This window comes from Carassius carassius, chromosome 34 (genome assembly GCF_963082965.1).
Source record: "Carassius carassius chromosome 34, fCarCar2.1, whole genome shotgun sequence".
In the NCBI taxonomy this organism is placed as follows: domain Eukaryota; kingdom Metazoa; phylum Chordata; class Actinopteri; order Cypriniformes; family Cyprinidae; genus Carassius; species Carassius carassius.
In genome coordinates, this window is record NC_081788.1 from 28,745,677 (window position 1) to 28,766,391 (window position 20,715).

Genomic DNA, 20,715 nt, shown 5'->3' on the forward strand with positions numbered 1-20,715 from the left:
AGATGCCCATCTTTCTGAGGGTGGACAGGAGAATCTGGTGGTTAACTGTGTCAAAAGCAGCAGACAGATCCAGAAAGATGAGTATTGAGGATTTTGAATCTGCTCTTGCCAGTCGCAAAGCTGTAACAATTTAGTAATTGTTTGTTTGTTTTTCATTTTTTATGTATTTTTGAAATATTTCTGTTTAACTGTAATTTATTCTAGTTTAAGCTTTTACTATGAGATTTTTTTATTAATCAATCAAATGAACCTTGTGAATCTTAATAACGTCAGTACAGCATGTGGGTCTGTCTGAGAGCAGCAGCATTGTTCAGTCACCATATTTTTTGACTTCTCTTTTTGCGTCTTCTCTGCAGGTCATGGTGGTGGTTAGCGGATGTGAATATACAGATGCCTCCATCTTCATTTCCATTTCCACAGTTGTCCTCTTTCATCACTGAGCCAGTGGCCATTTACCTCCAAACATCACTTCAGTTTTCCCAGAGGAGCTCCGTCACAGGACCACAGAGCCACTCTTTGATCATCACAAAGACCCCAGAGTATCTCAGGGGGACAGGTCTCTCTTTTTTTCTCACTCTCTTTCTTCAAATCTCTTATTTTCCCCAGAGAAACGCTCGTCTCCCAAGACAAAAAGGGCTGTGGTGGTGAACAGTGAGGCAGAACAGTTTTTTCTTAAGTAACAAACCAAACCAGTCCTACTTATCTCTTCATCACAGTTTAGGTGAGAAAATCTCAACCAGTATGTTCCTTTTCAACATCATACATGTATTTATTATTCCCCTTGAGATCCAACTATAGTGCTAGTCAAGACTTCAAATCATATAATTTTCGAATTTTTGAATTAAGAGGTTTTGAATTAAGTCTCTTATTGCTCACCAAGGATACATTTATTTGATAAAAAATACAGTAAAAACTGTGAAATATTATTACAATTTTAAATAACTGTTTTTTTTAAGTATTTTATAAAATGTCATTTATTTCTGTGATCAAAGCTGAATTTCCAGCATCATTACTCCAGTCTTCAGTGTCACCTGATCTTCAGAAATCATGAAAATATGATGATTTGCTGTTCAAGAAACATTTCTGATTAATATCAGTGTTAAAAAAAAGTTGTGCTGCCTAATATTTGTGTGGAAACTGTGATACATATCAAGTTCAAAAGTTCAAAAGTACAACATTTATAACATTATAAAAGTCACTTTTAAACAATTTAATGCATCTTTGTTGAATAATAATATTAATCATAATGCTACAAACACAAAGAATGTCAGGAAGTCAAAGTCAAGCAGTTAAAGCTCTCAAGTCCTTGCATGGGCAATCAACATTAATTTCACACTGAATGAGCATGGAATTGTTACCAACCTGCAAAGCCAATTTGTCCAATATAATCAGTCCTAATTGCCATGCATTTAGTGTTTCCTCTAATCAGTAATTGACTGACAATAGAATATCCGTCTCACTGTTTTAGTTATAATCAGGGGACTGGGTTAAACTTGTCTACACTCATTTGAATCTAAATATCCCTTCATTTGAAAGACATATTAAAAGACATATTGAATACAGTCTAGTTTATGGGTTGCATTAATTGGAAAACATTTTAAAAAAGTTTACATAACAGTATATATTGATGTACATAATCAGCATCTGGAAAAACATGTGGGATTGGTGCATCCCTATACAAATACTGCAAAACTTGCTCAGTATATTTAAAAATATTTATAAAAAATATATATCCCTGTTGTTTTTCAGAACAAATATCTGAATATTCTTAAGGCAAGATGCGTTCACTTAAGATGCAAAATGGCATAACACATTAAACCTAATATCAAAATTAAATCAAATCTTATACCTGATATCAAAATTCTTAATTGAGCACACACTTAAAACAAGAAAAAATTCCACCTGTGTTGTAAAAAAGTAAAAATATAAATATAAATCTTGTTTCCCCTTTTTAATTAATTTATTTTTATTACCAAAATTGATGGATGTGTTTTCTTGTTTTCTTGTTTTAAGCATAAACTCACTTAAACTCACTTGATGTAAGGATATTTGTACTGGATATTTAGATATTTGTACTGGAAAAAAAGACAACATTATAATTTTGCAGTAAATGCAATGAGAAGTTCTTCTAATTTCACATAATAGCACAATATTATATATCATATTAAAGCACATTATGAAATTTGTTAATTGTGAATATTCCCATTTTTAAATTGATTTACGCATGCTAGTAAGTTTAGGAATATCAATTTTAAAAGTTATGTGAATCTCACAGAAACAGCTGATTTAAGCAGAAAATCATAACCGGGCCCTTTAGCTTCCAGTGTTAATATAGCCATTGTTTTTCTCTCTCTCTCTGTGTCCTTGATGAAGTAAGATGTGAACTCTATTGCAGACAGGATGGATGTCACCACTAAACTTTGCGATATATAATAATAGCCAGTGAGGAAACCAGTGGAAGCAGATCGCAGGCGCTCCTGAGCCAATGTGTGTGCTTTCTGAGATCATTATGTCCCATTACGTCTCTCAGGGCTGCTCACCGCCTCAGCAGCGCTCGCCTTCAGTTGTATTTCAAGATGGAAAAAAAAAGCTCTCCTTTATGAGAATAATTTATCACTATTAGAACAGTGACTCTCTAGAAAACAGGCTCAAATGCTTTTCCAAAAGAATTATGTATCAGAAATTAAGAATGCAGCACTTTTCCAGCGTGCTTCGGCCCGTGGGGAACCATTTACGGCACTCGAAAGAACCCACGCTGCCAGGACGGCGTAATAAAACATTTGTGCTTCTAAGCCGCTCAGGATGGCTCTCGTTTTCCTTCCTGTCAGCGAGAAATGCAGTATGAACACAGCCGTGTGTGCATCGCCCGTAAATGCTTTCATAATTCATATCTGTGCAACTGGAAGTCGAGTATGTTGTTTTGGAGATCTTTAGCTTTGCGTGGCTTTATTATCGCCGTACAGCAGGTAGATTTGTTGAGTTAATAGCTTGATATTGGAATTACTGGATCATAAATACAGAGGGTGTAGAAAAGAATCACCCTCCTTTAAAATAATCACATTTTGTTGCTTTGCAATCGGAAATGAAATTTTTGTTTTATCCAGCTGTATTAACTCGTGCAAGTGAAAGATATAACACCAACCAAGATGTGGACAGGCACAAGGCAGGAGATGGAGCCAAATAAATATCAAAGGCTTTATCAATGCCTAGAAGCAAAGTAAAGTAGTGGAAGGTATTTGGTACAACACAGACCCTCCCTGGATCATGATGTTGCTCCAAACTGGATGAAAGTGCGGAGGAAACTGGTCAGAGAGGCGACCAAGAGGCCAATCATTGAATGATTTGACCTCAACACCAAAATATATGTCCAGCGTAAATCCACTACAGCTCAGCATTAAAATAACAGCGTTCCTGCGGTAAAGCATGGAGGTGGTGATGTCATGTTATGAGGTGTTTCTCTGCAGCGAATGGAGCATTTGTCAGAATATAAGGATAAATGGATGAGGCAAAATCCATCACATTCTTGAGGAAAATCTGCTGCCCTCCGCAGGAAAGCTGTCAATGGGAAGAAGGTTTACGTTCCAGCATGACACTGACCCAAAGCACACAGCAAAACTGAGCACACAGAGGTTGAAGAAGAAAAATGTAATGTCTTGCATGGCCTCATCAGTGTCCAGACTTAAACCCCACTGAAAATCTGTGGAATGATTGAAGACTGCAGTCAACAAACACTCACCATCAGATTGAACTGAACTTGAGCAGTTCTGCAAAGAAGAGTGCGTTATGTCAAAGTCTATCAATGAGGTATAAAAACTAATTTTCCCTTTGAATTGAATTTATTTCTGAGCCCATAATTCTTCTTCTTTTAATCATAAACTTGTTTTAATCAAAACTTTATTTTTTTTTTGGTAAAATTAATATATAAAGTAATGCTAAAGCTTTCTGCTCCATAGATTGTTACATTTAGAGATGTTTGGATGGACAGTGTTTTCTTCAATGTCATCCTTGAATTTTTTTATTTGGTCTTTAGTCCTTAAACTCTTAAATTGACCTTCATAAAACCTGCAGAAACTGTTCTTATTATAGTTGTGATGTGGACTTACATATTGTCAGAATTATAAAAATAATTAAAACTTTAGTTAGCGTTTTTGGCGTGAACAGGCTTTATTATTTGCTCACTGTTACTATTGTAACTGCTGTTAGTATTACATTTTGGCATGCAACTTCTTCAAATTAAAGTAGTTCAAATCTAGTTATTGGTCCTTATTCCTTACACAGTTTTGTGATTCCACACACACCGTTGGACATAGAGTTGAGTGGTAATGTTGGTGAAAAGCCCCCTCTGTAGTGCACTAGATGAACTGTGCTATTGTGTGCTGCGATCTGTCACAGAGAGAGAGGGGAAGGGGTAGATGCTGGTGGCCTCATAAGAACGTGAGCTTTTTGAAAGAAAAACAAGAGACAATGTGAAATGCAGGACTGTGGACACCTCACACCTTCTTCACTGCTGTCTTGTATTTTTATTGTTTTTATTTTGTTACTCTAGTAAATCACCAAAGGAGTTTGTTTTAGCTCGTACTAGCTAGTTACAGTATCATCCATAAATGTTAACTATATTATTGTCCAGTGATATTTAGTGCATCCTACTGTACATACAGTACACTCACATTAAGCAATATATACTAAATAGCAAATCTCGTCTGTTTGATTGTTTTATATCATTGCAAAAATGTGAAGTGTGTTATCGCACAGCTCTATATATAATGTTGGGTGTTTATTATGACCAACATTATCCACATGCATGCATACAGTATCACATAAAGCAATATACTCTATGGCACAAATCTCAGCTGCTTGTATCTTTGCTAAATGTAAAACTATATTATCACTCTAAGCTCTAATCTAAATTTTTTGAGTTTCTGAAAAAGTTGCTTTGAAATTATGTGTATTGTGAAAAGTGTATCAATTGCTCTTGATTATTCCATCTGATTTCAAAGTTTATCATAAAGTAGATTAGTCTTAAAGGGACAGTTCACCTTAAAACTATCATTCTCTCATCATTAGCTCACCCTCATGTTGGCCGAAGAAAAAAAAAATTGTGTGGTGAAATATGTGATGCTCAATTGTGTGTTTAACATTTTATAAAGGAAATGTTATTGTTGTTTGCTTGTGCTAAAGTCTCCAGCATCCGTGGTTGCCAGGGTGTTGCTCTGTGGCTGCTAGGCTCTGGTGGCTTGTTGCTAGGTGGTTTCTGCATCTGAGTCCTGCATCCTCTCGTCTCTGTGATATTCTGGTTTCTTGATATGGCTCGGGTCCTGAACTTCACTAGTTAAGTATGAGCTTGGCTTAGCAAACACTACTAATTATCGTATTTTTTGGAAGTGTTCGGTGTGGCTGAAGTGCTCACACACCCAAACACCAATCCTCAAAGCCCGTTTGGATTTCTATGCGGGAAGGCAGCCTCGAAGTCACACGTCTGTTTACAAGCAGAAACGGTGAAAAGATACACCTGGACGTCTTCGAAGGACACCGTCCCCGGTGAATGGACGCCCAATTCTCCTCATTGTATTTCGCTACATTTCTAATGCTAAATTCACGAGGGAAAATATAAAAAAAAAACAAAGAAAGTCTGGCCTCAATAAACATGAGTCGTGGTCCATTCAGGCGGCGAGCGGTGTATTGTTTGTTTGCTATGGCCTGGTTTCCAGAGACCCCAAGAGTGGCCCAGTGAAGAGGGTTCAGAGAACAATGGTGCTCCTCATTGAACGGGGCGAGGACCGAACTCCCGAACACATATCGCCCGGCCTGTGCTCACGGATGAGTGACAGCTGAATCGCTGGGTGAGTTTTTCCCAAGTACGGGCTCATAGAGCTTCACTGCACAAGCTTAGTGTGTGTGTGTGTGTGTGTGTTTGATCGAGTGAGTGGAACTAGGGTGAAAAAGTGTGTGGCAAAGGGAGTGAACTTCCCATTGCCTGTGTGTGTGTGTGTGTGTTGAGGTTGCAGCTGCGGATCTGGGAGGTCCTGTGCCATTGTCAGCCACACACAATGGTAAGAGGAGCAAGAGATGTTTCTTTACAAAGTGACTGCACTCGCTGCCACAGAGCACCGAGCACCAGGAGAAAAGAATAAAGATGTCATTGATGTACAAAGAGGCTGCGTGTGATGACTCAACACACACTCACATACAGATAGGGCCACAACACACATATCCATAAAGAACATTCCTGAGCTCGCTCTTTTTGTATCAAGCTACCAATTAAAGATTTTTTTTCTTGCAACATAGAATTAAATTAATACGTTAAGCAAAATAAGCATCATTCATTTTAAAGTAAATTTTGAATTAAACTTTTTATGAACTATTATCAATATGAGACAGAAAATACAGTTGTTTTTGTTTTTTCTTTTGCACGTTCCAATTTAATATGCAAAATCGAGTAGTACTGTGAAATATTATTAAGATTTAAAATAATATCTGAATGTATAGTAAAATGTAATTTATTCCTTTGATCAAAGATGAATTTTAAGCATCATACTCCAGTCTTCAGTGTCTCATAATCCAATTTAATATGCAAAGTCGACTGTAAGTGAATGGTCGGGGACTACCTGTTACCCAAGCAATTACAGACAGATGAGAGCTTGGGAAACCTGTTTGAAAACATTCTTTTGCAATTATGTGTTGCTGAAATGACATACCCCAGCTTTAAATTATAAAAGGCTAAACTAATAATTTGGACCACAAAATACAACTTATCCAATGCTTCATTGCTCACCCTTACTTTGTTCCAATACTTCAGTGAAGATGCAAGGTTTAGCTGAATGTTTCTTGCTCTATTTTTTTCTATACAATGAAAGCTAGCTGTCAAGCTCCGAAAGTATCCTAGAAGTATAGTCTATACTCTAAAATAGAATTTGTTCGCTCAAAAAACAATAAAAAAGTAATGCAAATTTTTGCATCAGTTTTTTTTTTTACATTTTTTTTATGACAACTAATGAAATTATGTTCATCCAACAAACTACACTGAGTTAGAAGAACTTAATTTCTAACATAAACATATTTTTAAGTTTGTGGTCCTGGAACCCATTTATATTATGTTTTGTTTAGTTTAAATCCACAGATATCATAACATATGCTAAACGTATTTTATTTAAGTATCGCTGGCATTAGCGCAGTCGCTGCTAACAGTGTCAGTGCTACCTTCATGTGCTCTACTCTTCAGCTCAATAATAAAAACTTCAATATAACAGAAACTCTTTAAAATGTCAAACATAACAGCATTAAACACTAACAGGTCTTTCCCTTCACACACACAAAAACAAAACAAACAAACAGACAAAAACTTATTTTCAGCATTTATACTCCTTAATCTAGTGCTATGCAAAGCATGCTGGGAAATAGAAATCCTTTACCCAATTTCCAAAGTTAACAAGACAATTGTATTGAGTTAATACAACTAAATTTTTTTAAGAAATTCAAATAACCCAGAAATTTGAGTTCAAATTGTGCACAATATTTATACTAATCAACATTATTCAACTCAATCAAATGTTTGCAACGTAAAAGGTTTAATTAAATTATTCAATTAGAATTTTTTACTTGCAACCATGCATTTATTTTAGTTGTGGGAACTAGTCCCCTGTATAATTTTTAGAGTGCATGCAGCTTGTGTGCTATAATTCAGATCTTCAGATCAGAATTTTTGCAGTTCTCACATCATTTGCCCTTCTGTGTGTTGAAATGAGCTGTCAAGGGACACATACTGTATATATAACAGTTTTATTGTTTTATAATATAATTATAATTATATATATATATAAAGATAAATGCATGAATACATACCAAATGCAGGAAATCTATCTAAATTAGAAATATATGTGTATGTATGTAAACATTTATTTATTGTGACTTAATTTTTTATTTTATTTTGTCTTTCATCTTTCTCTCCTTGTGCATGCTTGTAGGAACTGAATAGAGGAGAGTGACACATCCTGACATGGTTGTTAAAAAAGTAACTGGACAAATGTCTCCACCATTTCTCCACCAGTCAGTAAACCCACACACGGCTCAAAAACACAAAGTCAAGGCTTTTTTTGCGGTTCATCTTATTATGGTTGTGGCTCTGTTGTTCCGCAGGTGATGCATGCGGTGTGGAGCGGCCTGACCTCGATGCAGCTCCATGGATCAGCACCGCCCTAATAGCAGAGGCAGCGGCGCATGGCCTTTAAAAGCATGCATGGAGTAAAGTTCAGGTGTCAGTAGTTCAACTGATTTATAATGGCAAGGTGGTCTTGATTAAGTGCTGATGTCACAGGATTCCTCAGTGCTCGTTTGCCGAATCAAGTCGTGGAGATCCAACAAACAAGACAAATGGCCGAATGAGCCGCGGTAACCTTTGTGTTTCCCTTTCAGGCTTCATCCAATCATGTGCCAGTGGAAGTGCAGCGCTCTTCCATTTGTTTTATTTATGGCTTTGCTCCTGGCGTGATATAACTACAGTTGCGGGTGCAGGGACTTTGGGCAGGAAGCAAATACAAATGAGAAGTGTGTTTTCATTGCACGTGTGTGTTTTTTGCTCTGTGGGCCTGTCAAGGCGACAATAATCAGCCATTTTTTAAAGCCGGTTCTCCTCTAACTATCAGCCGTAGACGTGTCACATGACGCAGGTGTCTTCGTTTCACCCTCCCGTTCGCTCTCTACTGTTGTCAACGTTCAATTATTCTTCCCAGTCCTGTAGCGCCTACAAAGGAAACATCACAGGCTCATTCGAGGGGGAAATGGGTAAAAAAAAACAGCAGCGACACCGATCGGTTGCCGGCAGTGTCATTTGTGAATAAACAGCTTGTCAGTCTGACTGGCTTTTTTCTCTGCTGGTTGCAGACAGGCCTGTCAGCCGCTGGAGGATCCTGACAACTAGTGTAGCACATTACAGCATTGTTCACCTCCCAAATCATGAACCGGCATCGTTTGGTCAGTGATCTCGGGTTGGTTTTAATACAGTCTGAATCAGGGTTAATTTAGTTAACTGAAACTAAAATGAAAAACATTTAAATATATATATAATGCTTTTATTCAAGAAGGACAGTAGTTCATAAATGCACTTTTTATGTCACAAAAGATTTCTATTTCAAATAAAAGCTGTTCTTTTGAACTTTTTGACTCATCAAAAAAAAAGAATTCTTCAAAAATAAAATGTACCAGTTTCCTCAAATATATGAAGCAGCACAACTGTTTTCAACATTGATAATAATCAGAAACGTTTATTTAAACTATTTTAAAACCATTAAAAAGCATTTGTTACTTTTAATAAAATATATGTTAGCTGGAATGAAATACAATAAAATATTTTTTTTTTCAAAAACAGAGAAAAAGGAAAAAGTACTAAAACATTAAATTAAAATGAAAACAGAAAATATAAATAAAAATATATTATAAAAAACTAAAATATTATCTCAATGATACTAAAATAACAGGAATTGTATTGAATTTTACTGTTTTCTAGCATGTCTTTTAGGTTACATCAAGATTAGTTGCATAACATTTGAAAAATTATAAGACTTACCTTTAAAAAAGAGTAGCATGCTTAATAATAAATAAATATTGCACTTTAAAATATTATACTTAAGTGTGAACTGAAAGTAATGTTTTCAGACACATAACTGCATGTTAAATGCAATTAAACAAAAATGTATTTATTTTAGATAAATGGGTTTTTAGCATGTCTTTTAGGTTACATCAATTTTAGTTGTATTACATTTAAAAATTATTACTTTCTTGCAAAAAAGAATAAGCATACTTGTAAAAAGAGCACTTATTATGGAAACATCTACTTTAAAAGAATGAACTTAAGTGCAGACTGAATATCTGTTATCTGCAATTAAATAAATAAAGTCATATAAAATACAGTTATCTGAACTGTGGAGTGCATTTTGACCCACTAAAGTAGGACTTAAGTACAAGTTCATAATTCTGTCATCTTTGAAGTATTGTTAGTTTACCGTTGAATGTATTGACAAGCATTTTTTTAAATTTAAATGAAAGTAAAATCATTTTAATTTCTGTTGAATCATATGTCATGTATTTAAAATATTTGTAGTTATACATTATTTAATGATTAAGTTGAATTTTAGTACATTTAAAATCTATTTACTTAAAGTGTAATATCGAATAACACACTGCAGTCAAAATTATAATCAAGTACTTTGTGCTTTAGTATGTTAGTCAACACAAAAAAAATATGAGTGCTTATTTAAAGCATGACTTTAAATCAGTGATTTAAAATGTACTTTAAAACATAGTTTCACAATATTAAAAATGACACTTTTTAAAATGGTGTTAAGAAACATACTAATGAAAGTGTAACTCTTTAAGTACACTTAGGTATGCTTTTATTAAGTACATGTTTATTTAATATTACTTATCTGCTAGAACAGTTTTATACTTGAAGTACACAATGAGTGCACATTCAATACTATCAAGAATGCTTCTTTTTTATATAAGGGCAAGATTAGTCTTAGGATACAAACAAAAAAAAAAGCTTAATAGTTAGTGATTTTCATCTCAAGTAAAATTCATCAAAGATGCGGCGAGAGTTCACTATTTAAACGCTCCGGTTGGCTCCCATTGTCCTGTCTGGAGATGGGAATGACTAATTGGTCATAATTGTTGGTAATTCCGCATGCGTCCGTCTCCTTTAGGCCGTTCCTGTGTGGTCAAGAAGGAGATATCCGTTATTGATGTGACAACGCAAAATTGAAAACCTTTGGCGGTGCATCAACCCCTAATTAATCGCTCTAATTTAATCTCACCACGGCTCTTCAGCCATCAAATGAATGCGATTACGGTGGCGAGAGCCATTTTGTTGCTCAAGCACAGGAGGTTAACCATGCTAATTAGCGGCTAGCCTGGAGAAGACAAGGGCCTGAGGGTCGGCCAGAAGAGTCCTAAATAGAGCTAAACGATCACATAATGACCTCAGGAACACGTAGCCATGCTCGGTCTTATTTTCATAATGTATTTCACTCAAGTCCACTTGGACACAATGGGGCAAGAGGCGGTTAGCGAGCGCTGGCCTCAGACTGTAGGGCTATGCTAACCGATACTTAGCCTGTGTTTCGTCGCATGACGCTCATCTTAATGTGTTTTGGTCTCTTGGTTGTATGAAATATGAAATATAAATAAAGGTGACTTGACTTGACTTGAAATGGCCTAGTTTGAGGATTAAAGTAAGGTTTTGAACACTTTTTATAAGCGAATTTGTAGTTTTAATGCATTTATACAAAAACATCAGAGATTAACTTTAATTTGCTGTTACAAAGCTACGAGGACAATTTAATACAATTATTTTTTTTTACATGTACACTATTCATTTGGTTACTATACAAAATGATGGCAACACAGTTGAAACGAAACCAGATAAAGTGGTAAACTGCTGGATTTTTAATGGAAAGTAATACTTTTATTCAGTAAAGATGCATTAAACTGATCAAAAGTGAGAGTAAAGACATTTATAATGGTACAAAATATTTATATTTCAAATAAATGCTTTCTATTTATCAAAGTATCCTAAAAAGTTAGACGTATCACAGTTTCCACAAAAATACTGATAATAATTGATGATAAAATATTAATTAGCATCGATAGTAATCAGAATTGTTTCTTGAGCAGCATATTAAAATGATTTCTGAAGATCATGTGACACTGAAGATGGAGTAATGATGCTGAAAATTCAGCTTTGCATTGAGGCAATAAATTAAATTTTGAAATATATTCAAACAGAAAATAGCTATTTTAATTTGTAATAATATTTCAAAATTTTACTGTTTTTATTGTATTTTTGTTCAAGTTAATGCATCCTTGGTAAGTGTATATATATATATATATATATATATATATATATATATATATATGCAAACACACACACACACACACACTAAATCCACGTTTTATTTCATTTTTATGTGAAAATAATTTTTACCTTTGAGATGGAAATGCTGGGGAAGTCTGTAGCATCTAGAAAACATTTCAAAGGTTATTGAAAAAGATTTCAAAGGTTATTGAAATCTATTAAATGTTGTCAATTTTGACACAGTAAATTTAAAATCAGCTATTCATTGTTAAAGGCTTTTTTATCCACATAGAGACGAATGGCTCTCATTCTACAGAAAGTGTAGTAATGTCAGATTCCCCTCATCGTCCTGTTTAAGAATCTGTTACGCACTATTGGTCTTTTTACCAGCACTAATTAAGAGCAGCAGACAGGCGACGTCTTGCATCAGTTCCCTCAATATACTTAAGATTTAAATGCTTAACATTTAGTCAAAGATCAATAATTGATCAGCGCATGTTTATTTAAAGAGCTGTAATGTAATATCACTTTCTTCGCCATACACACACAGGCTAGAGTGTTTACCACTTATCACCACATGATAAATATATCATGAGAACATCCTTCAATAATTGACATAATGCAAGTGCTCAGAATGCCACCAGTGGTTGGCATCAGAGTGTGTGTGTGTGTGTGTGTGTGTGTGTGTGTGTGTGTGTGTGTGTGTGTGTGTGTGTGTGCGCGCGCACGTGTGTGTGTGTGTGTGTGCTCTTGTTTTTGTGTCATATCAGGACACAACTCTGTATAATGACATGGGTATGACACAGGTATTACAAGGAGAGGGTGACTTAAGAGGACATAACCCATGTCCCCATTTTTCAAAACACTTATAAATCATACAGAATGAGTTTTTTTGAGAAAGTAAAAATGCAGAAAGTTTCCTGTGAGGGTTAGGGTTAGGTGTAGGGTTGGTGTAGGGCCATAGAATATACAGTTTGTACAGTATAAAAACCATTACGCCTATGGGATGTCCCCACTTCTCACAAAAACAAACATTCAGCTAAAAGCTGAAGGAGTCCGAGCGGTGCAGACAGGTAAAATACCCACCGCACATCAGCTTTAAAGGGTTAGTTCGACTGAGAATGAAAATTCATCCATCTTCTACTCACCCTCGAAGCATCCTAGGTGTATGTGACTTTCGTCTTTCAGAATAATCCAAGCGTGGGTAAGCGTGTGTTTGTTGTCAACAATTCAGAAGATGTGAAATAAAGTGCCACATCTGTAATAAAAAGACCCTCACACGGTTCTGCTATTTGTTTTTTTTATTGAAGTTGTAAATAAGACAAAGTATGTTTTAGAAGGAAATATGATTTAAATTTTCTACTTAAATTTTTTTTAATTCAGTGTGTTACTGGCCATTGTAATTATTTGTGAAATTTATTTTCAGTTTTTAAATTCACAATTTTTTTTCTTCATTGTGTAAAACTGATTTTATTTTATTTTTTCTTGCATGTCTGAGGCAGCTCTTCACAGCAATGCATATGGCTTTCACGTCAATAGAGAGCCTTACATTGCTGTCTAGGTATATAGCTATTTGAGGAATTAGCTTTTTTTATATAGGAATCTGAGCTCAGTTTAAACTCTTAATTATTTTCAGCAGTCTGGCATAAACTACATTAGGATGGTTAAATGCAGCTTGTAGCCAATCTGTGTGAAGCCTGACCCAGACCAAGGCTAAGTTTGTTGTTGTCTGAAGTCTGTTTGCTCTGAACAGGGGTGGACTGTTGTTTTGCCAAAGGCTGAGGGGTTTCGTAGCCAAAGGCAATGACCATCCTTTGCCCTGGGCAATGATATAAGTGATGCAGCGAGCGAGGGCTGAAAACAGCTGCTTTTACAGAGCGGATCTCCTGCCAGCACTACTTACGAGGAATTGCTTATATTAAAGAGAAAATTACATCTTGCTGTACTGTTTGCCATATATATGCAATAATTATTATTTTTAGAGTTGCATGCCAATAAAACTGAAATCAAGAAATTGCATGTTATTACCAAGTTTTTTGTTTTTTGTTTTTGACACTTCATTGCAATTCCAACTGCAAAAAAAAAAATTTTCTTATTCAGTATTTTTGTCTTGTTTTCCATTACAGATATCTAAAATAATCATTAATCAAGATACATTTACTTGAGAAGCTAAATGCCTTAAAATATTAAAGTTAAGGTAGGTGATTTTAGAGATGCTAGCAATAGCAAGCTAGCTTTGAAAGCATAAGATCCCACCCTCCCTGGAAAACACTCTCCAAAGCCACGCCTCCTCCAAAACACTTTTTCTTTTCCTCTTCTCTTTTTTTACCATCTAAAAGTAAGTTTTAGCATAATTCAAATGGAATGTAAGATAATTTTTTCTTACCCTACTGACACTTTTTTTCTTGTTTTGAGTTTCATTTTGATAAATATTTCAATTAACAAGACTTCATCTCATTTTGCTTCTTAAATAAATGTATCTTGATTTAAGAAAGGTTTGATATTTGTACTGGAAAACGAGAAGAAAAACTGAATAAGAAGATAACTTTTGCAGTGTTAAAGTGTCATGTAAATACCATAAAATTGGTAATCATTTAGTATGATGGTGTATATTAGAGTACCATGATATTGCACCATGGTGTTTTTTGTGATTTGAGTTAATAAATGTTTATCAGCCAACTTCACAAATTTATAGGAAGTTATACATTTATTTGCGGTAATTTTTTTGTTAGATTTCCCAAGGAAACACAAGCAGAGTTTGTCCTAGTGAATTCTTGTGATGCATATTTATCAGACACTTTTAACCAAAGATCGACTTCTAATCTCTCATTTAGAAAGCATTTCTTATTGTATGGTAATCGAAACTTTTAAATTGTGCTGACAAGGGGTACATTTCCAAAAGCATCTTTGGCTAACTATGGACGCAAGTTTTGGTAATGACAGAAGTTGTGACCACAGTTGCTTTTGGGAAACGCACCCCAGATCAACAAAGAAAACAGCCCTTGGAAAAGATCTGTGAAGAACCACAGACACTTTGCATGGTCTGAAAGTCTTTTTCGCACATTGCACACGTCACAAACATCCGAAGCGATGCGATGAGCCTCTGATTCTGCACAGTCAGAAATGAGGTAATAATATTCCATGTTAAACTTTATTGGACCAAACATTTTAAAAAAGACTGTAGTGTGTTTTAAATAGAAGGCTCTCTCTCCATTAAAGTCTTCATTGTGTGGCTTTTTGTGGGAATGTGCTGTACATCTGGGCACCACATTGGCTTCATGGTGGCTGGCTGGCTTTGGCACCCATCGTAAAGTGACGTACAGAAAAATAAAAAAAATAAAAATAGAGGGACATGACATTCAGCCAAGTATGGTGACCCATACTCAGAATTCGTGCTCTGTATTTAACCCATCCGAAGTGCAGTCTGCCAGGCCTCCAGGAGCCCGAGCGGTCCACAGCACTCACTTCAACAAACAGCGGCGAGAGAAACACGAGACGCCGAGAGTCACTGACCTAATGTTCATTGAGACCAAGGGCCAATGTCTAGTTCACACTGAGAAACATCGCGTGTCGAGACAGTCGTGTTGATGTGTGTTAAAGAGGGAGTTTCTGCTTCTGTTCAGCGGATGTCTGTGAGGGCCAGACATGCAGGTACGATGACTGGGCCACCATATATTTCAAATGGGCTGTAATAAACTCACATTCCAAATGCTCCACCGTTCAACCATTTAAAAATAATTATCATAATAAAATCCAGTGCTGGTTTTCTACTCACTAGTCACTGGAGGTTTTCAGCTCAGAAATAAAACACACACACACAGTGTACAAAGACACCAACAAAACCAACAACCCAAGAACAGAACATTTTAATGCACTTGCATTTCTTGTCATTTAATCCGCAAAAATTAATTAAATGTGTTATTTTTATTTATTTTCTCAGTTTTTTTGTATAGAAGAATATTTAGGTTGCTGTCCTATTAATGAAAGGTATTTTCATATTATCCCATTTTTGTCCTGTGATAAAGCCAGATATTGTTCTGATTACAGGACCCACAGGAACTTAGCATAGTTTCTCTCTGATCATAAAGCTGCCAAAATGTGGCCTTAGAAAGGAATCAGTTTTATTTTTTTATTTATTTTTTTATTTTTAATAAATTTATTTATTTTTTAATTTAATTTAATTTAATTTAATTTAATTTAATTTAATTTAATTTAATTTAATTTAATTTAATTTAATTTAATTTAATTTAATTTAATTTAATTTAATTTTATTTTATTTTATTTTATTTTATTTTAAAACAATTAATTCATCAAACAATGCAAAATGCAGTATAAAAGACAGTGGTGTTTCACTTTTTTTCTTTTTTGTTTTTGTCTTTGGTTATGTGTAATTCAGTCACTTGGATATCACTTATATATTGAATTTGTCCTAAGTGTATATTTGTGACATACATACATACACACACACACACACACATATATATATATATATATATTTATATAGATTTTATTTAGTATTTATTTATTTATTGTTAATTGAAATGCAGCGACAGAGTGTGTGTGACAAGATGTGTATTAACAACTTAACACTAATCTGCATTTGGTTTTGGGGACCTCAGTTATAAATGATCATGACAACTAGCATCATCTTAATGTATTAATGTTTGTGTTAATACTGTTTGGCATTGCTGTAATGAAAAATGCTTTTGAAACTGGTCAAATAATGAGGCCCACAAAAAAATAGTGATTGATTTTTTTTATATTTTTTACAGAACTGAAGATTTACATCAAAGGGGATACTGCAGGGAGTGGACTTGAAATTTCTCAATAATCTGTCAAAACTGTACAGCACTCCAACACTATCACATCTTAATTGATGATGAAAAAAAATCAAAATAATAATCACCTAACTGGGGGGTAGTGTTTCATTCCATAAATCAGTGTTTGTTTGTGATGCGCTCTCTTCAGATCAAGGTTTGTCTTTGTACAAACTCTCCACAGCCGTTTTCTCTCCCAGTGCATGAAACGTGTTCTCAGGTTTCATATGAACTGCTATCATATCCAGTGATTTCTGAGTGAGGTAATATGTTGAAATGCAAGTGTATGATCAGCTCTTCCTCGTGTGTGTGTTTGTGCACATGTGATTTACTCAACCATTTTCAAATCAAAGTACACATTTTCTGATGTAGTTAATTTAGCATTGCTAAAGGGGCTTCAGTGACTACACTGCAGGATAAGGCACGTGACAGTCAGGCTAGATTACGCTGTAATTATTCACATTATAATCCAGTTTCATCACTCTGACTCCTGTGCGTGAACATAAATAAGAGGTTGACGAACAAATGCATTTCCCAGCTCAGTCTCTCTCTGTAAACATGGTCGGGGGGGGGGAACATGAAAGAAAAAATTAATAAATAAAATGCAAATCAGTCTCTCATCAACAGATCCTTCTGTGAAACTTGAGTCTGCCCCAAAATGCAATACTCAAAAAAAAAAAAGAGTTTCTTTCATCTCGTTTTTTTATCGTCTTTTGAACTGGATCGGCCACATTTGTAAAGTTCCTGGCCTGTACAAAAAAAATGCCCAGGTAGATCGGTTTACGTATCAGATAGATGTAGTTTGTGTATGACTAGCATGATCAAAGATGCTCGTGCTTTATTTCTGATTTAGGTGGCTCCACGAATGGTCTTCGGAGGAAGCAGATGAAGGTGACTCGTCCATGTGCTCGAATCTGAGCATCAGAAGAGGCTTGTTAAGGTGCCCTGCGATGGACTCCGGCATTCGTGAATGTCCAGGCTGCCCGGGACAGAGGTCAGTACGGAGGTGACGGTGGGCATCGTGGGGTTGGTCAGGTCTGTGAGGGTCGTGGGAGTGCTGGACGGGCTCATGGAGGTGTTAGAAATCTCTGAGGCCGGTCTGGACGGCGTTCCTCCAGGCAGGGTTGACCCGTCCGAGGTCTTGTCCACACCCGTGTTCTCCTGACGCAGGAGGTTTCGTCTGAATTTGGCCCGAGCGTTCTGAAACCAGACCTGAAAAACCGAGACGGCAGACGTTAGAAATAATCCCACAATCCAGAAAACCATGTGATGCTCAGAGGACGAACATTAGTCTCATCAAAGCCCAGTGACAGCTGATGATAATTAACGCTTCGAGATTTCATTTTTATTTGAGTATTTATATTCTATACTCAATTATATTGAGTATTTTCACTGGTTGTTCTGCCAAAGCAACTGTTTTTCATTTTTCTGGTTCCAATATCTGACAAACAGCTGTTTCTTTTATTTCCAGACATGCTTGTGTTTTATTTGTGCATGTAATAAATTCAGATTTCTAACTTTTAGGAACAAATTAATAGTGTTCCAGACCAGGCTTGTGAGTTACAAGCGATTCATTCCTTTAGTAATTTTTTAATCAGTCTAATCTGCTGCTGATGTGAAGGAATGTGCTGTTTTTGACAAAATCTGCTTGACTTTTTTATCACAAAATATAACAGTATTATCACCCAACTCTTTATAGAAAGTAGAATATAGGAGTATCTTCTACTTTATTTGCATACATACAGTGCAAACTTGTAAATCTCAACCACTTGATTGCTTGTATTGTTGCAAAATGTAACTATATTATCACCCAGCGCTAATCTGTTAAATGCAACTAATGCATGAAGATATTATAAACATTAACATTATGTTTTTCTGTAAATCTGCTTTTGAAACCGTGTGTATTGTAAAAAGCGCACATTTGATTTGGCTAATATAAAAACTAAAGGCTTACATGGTCAGTATATGCTAACAACGCGAAGCTGAAACAACATTTTTCTGACCTGTAGGACGCGCTTGGTGAGGCCTGTTTTCTGGGCCAGCTGCTTCAGATCCTTGGCGTCAGGATTGTGGTTGATGGCAAAATACGACTTCATGGTCCTCAGCTGATGGTGTTTAAATGACGTTCTCATGCGCTTGGTCTTCTGGTTGGTGCTGTACTGCGAGTCTCTGTCCATCGGATCGCCATCGTTCTCATTGCAGCTCAATGCTGAATCAAAAAATGCAAAATAGATGAGCTGCGTTGCTGTTATCGATGCCCAAGTGAGGTTTTCTGTAGTGCATCCATATCAAAAGCTTAAAACTACACATGCATATTACATTTTCCATAATGCAAAATTTATATAGTGTAGCAGTGAAGTTCTGGTTTGAATAAATGCAGAAAGCTGAAACTCAACAATGAATACATGCAATGACAGGACGATCAGACGCTGTGATGAGAATGATGAGGTGCTTCACAGATTCTTTTGTTTCTTTGATTGCACTCCAACATTGTGTTTAGTCTTGGATTTGACTACATAAAGGAGTCCCAGCACCATCATGTTGCTGTGTTTGCAACTTACTGCATGCATAATAATCTGCATTATGCTGTAGTCTTACATCATGCTCTTTTCATATTTTTTACGATGCAATTCTGCATCATGATTTTTATTTGACTTTTAAAATCCTTTTAAAACATGGTGGGTTTACTCATTTCTACAGAAGCCCCACCCCCCACATATGGCCATATTTTATGGTGTCTTGTGTAGGATTTGATTGTGAAAAGCCCACACTATCCGTCTTGGACACAAGTGTTTAGGAGATAGATCTGTCTGAATGTGTCAGAAATGTGTTTGCGCCAGTTCCACATTCTTGGCAGAAGTTTATGTGTTGCTAGACACATGACAGTTCAGAATTTTAAAGAATAATTTAATTTAATTTAATTTAATTTAATTTAATTTAATTTAATTTAATTTAATTTAATTTAATTTAATTTAATTTAATTTAATTTAATTTAATTTAATTTAATTTTATTTTATTTTATTTTATTTTAAAACAATTAATTCATCAAACAATGCAAAATGCAGTATAAAAGACAGTGGTGTTTCACTTTTTTTCTTTTTTGTTTTTGTCTTTGGTTATGTGTAATTCAGTCACTTGGATATCACTTATATATTGAATTTGTCCTAAGTGTATATTTGTGACATACATACATACACACACACACACACACATATATATATATATATATATTTATATAGATTTTATTTAGTATTTATTTATTTATTGTTAATTGAAATGCAGCGACAGAGTGTGTGTGACAAGATGTGTATTAACAACTTAACACTAATCTGCATTTGGTTTTGGGGACCTCAGTTATAAATGATCATGACAACTAGCATCATCTTAATGTATTAATGTTTGTGTTAATACTGTTTGGCATTGCTGTAATGAAAAATGCTTTTGAAACTGGTCAAATAATGAGGCCCACAAAAAAATAGTGATTGATTTTTTTTATATTTTTTACAGAACTGAAGATTTACATCAAAGGGGATACTGCAGGGAGTGGACTTGAAATTTCTCAATAATCTGTCAAAACTGTACAGCACTCCAACACTATCACATCTTAATTGATGATGAAAAAAAATCAAAATAATAATCACCTAACTGGGGGGTAGTGTTTCATTCCATAAATCAGTGTTTGTTTGTGATGCGCTCTCTTCAGATCAAGGTTTGTCTTTGTACAAACTCTCCACAGCCGTTTTCTCTCCCAGTGCATGAAACGTGTTCTCAGGTTTCATATGAACTGCTATCATATCCAGTGATTTCTGAGTGAGGTAATATGTTGAAATGCAAGTGTATGATCAGCTCTTCCTCGTGTGTGTGTTTGTGCACATGTGATTTACTCAACCATTTTCAAATCAAAGTACACATTTTCTGATGTAGTTAATTTAGCATTGCTAAAGGGGCTTCAGTGACTACACTGCAGGATAAGGCACGTGACAGTCAGGCTAGATTACGCTGTAATTATTCACATTATAATCCAGTTTCATCACTCTGACTCCTGTGCGTGAA

The 20,715-nt window shown here is 35.3% G+C and overlaps 1 protein-coding gene across 1 annotated transcript; it reads right to left on the reverse strand.

Annotated features, from left to right (window-relative positions):
* Nucleotides 1–16,751: 16,751 nt before the first annotated feature.
* Nucleotides 16,752–20,456, reverse strand: LOC132115044 (LIM/homeobox protein Lhx2-like). Its single transcript, XM_059523454.1, has 3 exons — nt 20,390–20,456; nt 18,666–18,934; nt 16,752–17,874 (listed from the first exon to the last, which is right to left on the reverse strand). The coding sequence occupies exons 1-3, from the start codon at nt 20,454–20,456 to the stop codon at nt 17,584–17,586; spliced, it is 627 nt and encodes a 208-aa protein (XP_059379437.1). The 3' UTR covers nt 16,752–17,583.
* Between the last annotated feature and the right edge of the window lie 259 nt (nt 20,457–20,715).

Excerpts from the sequence above, each read along its gene's own strand:
- LOC132115044 (XM_059523454.1), bottom strand. The coding sequence starts at position 20,456 with ATGATAGCAGTTCATATGAAACCTGAGAACACGTTTCATGCACTGGGA. Across the intron at positions 18,935-20,389 it reads AGAGAAAACGGCTGTGGAGA|AAAACCTCACTTGGGCATCG; the intron begins GTTTGTACAAAG and ends GATGCACTACAG. Across the intron at positions 17,875-18,665 it reads TCACCAAGCGCGTCCTACAG|GTCTGGTTTCAGAACGCTCG; the intron begins GTCAGAAAAATG and ends TCGGTTTTTCAG.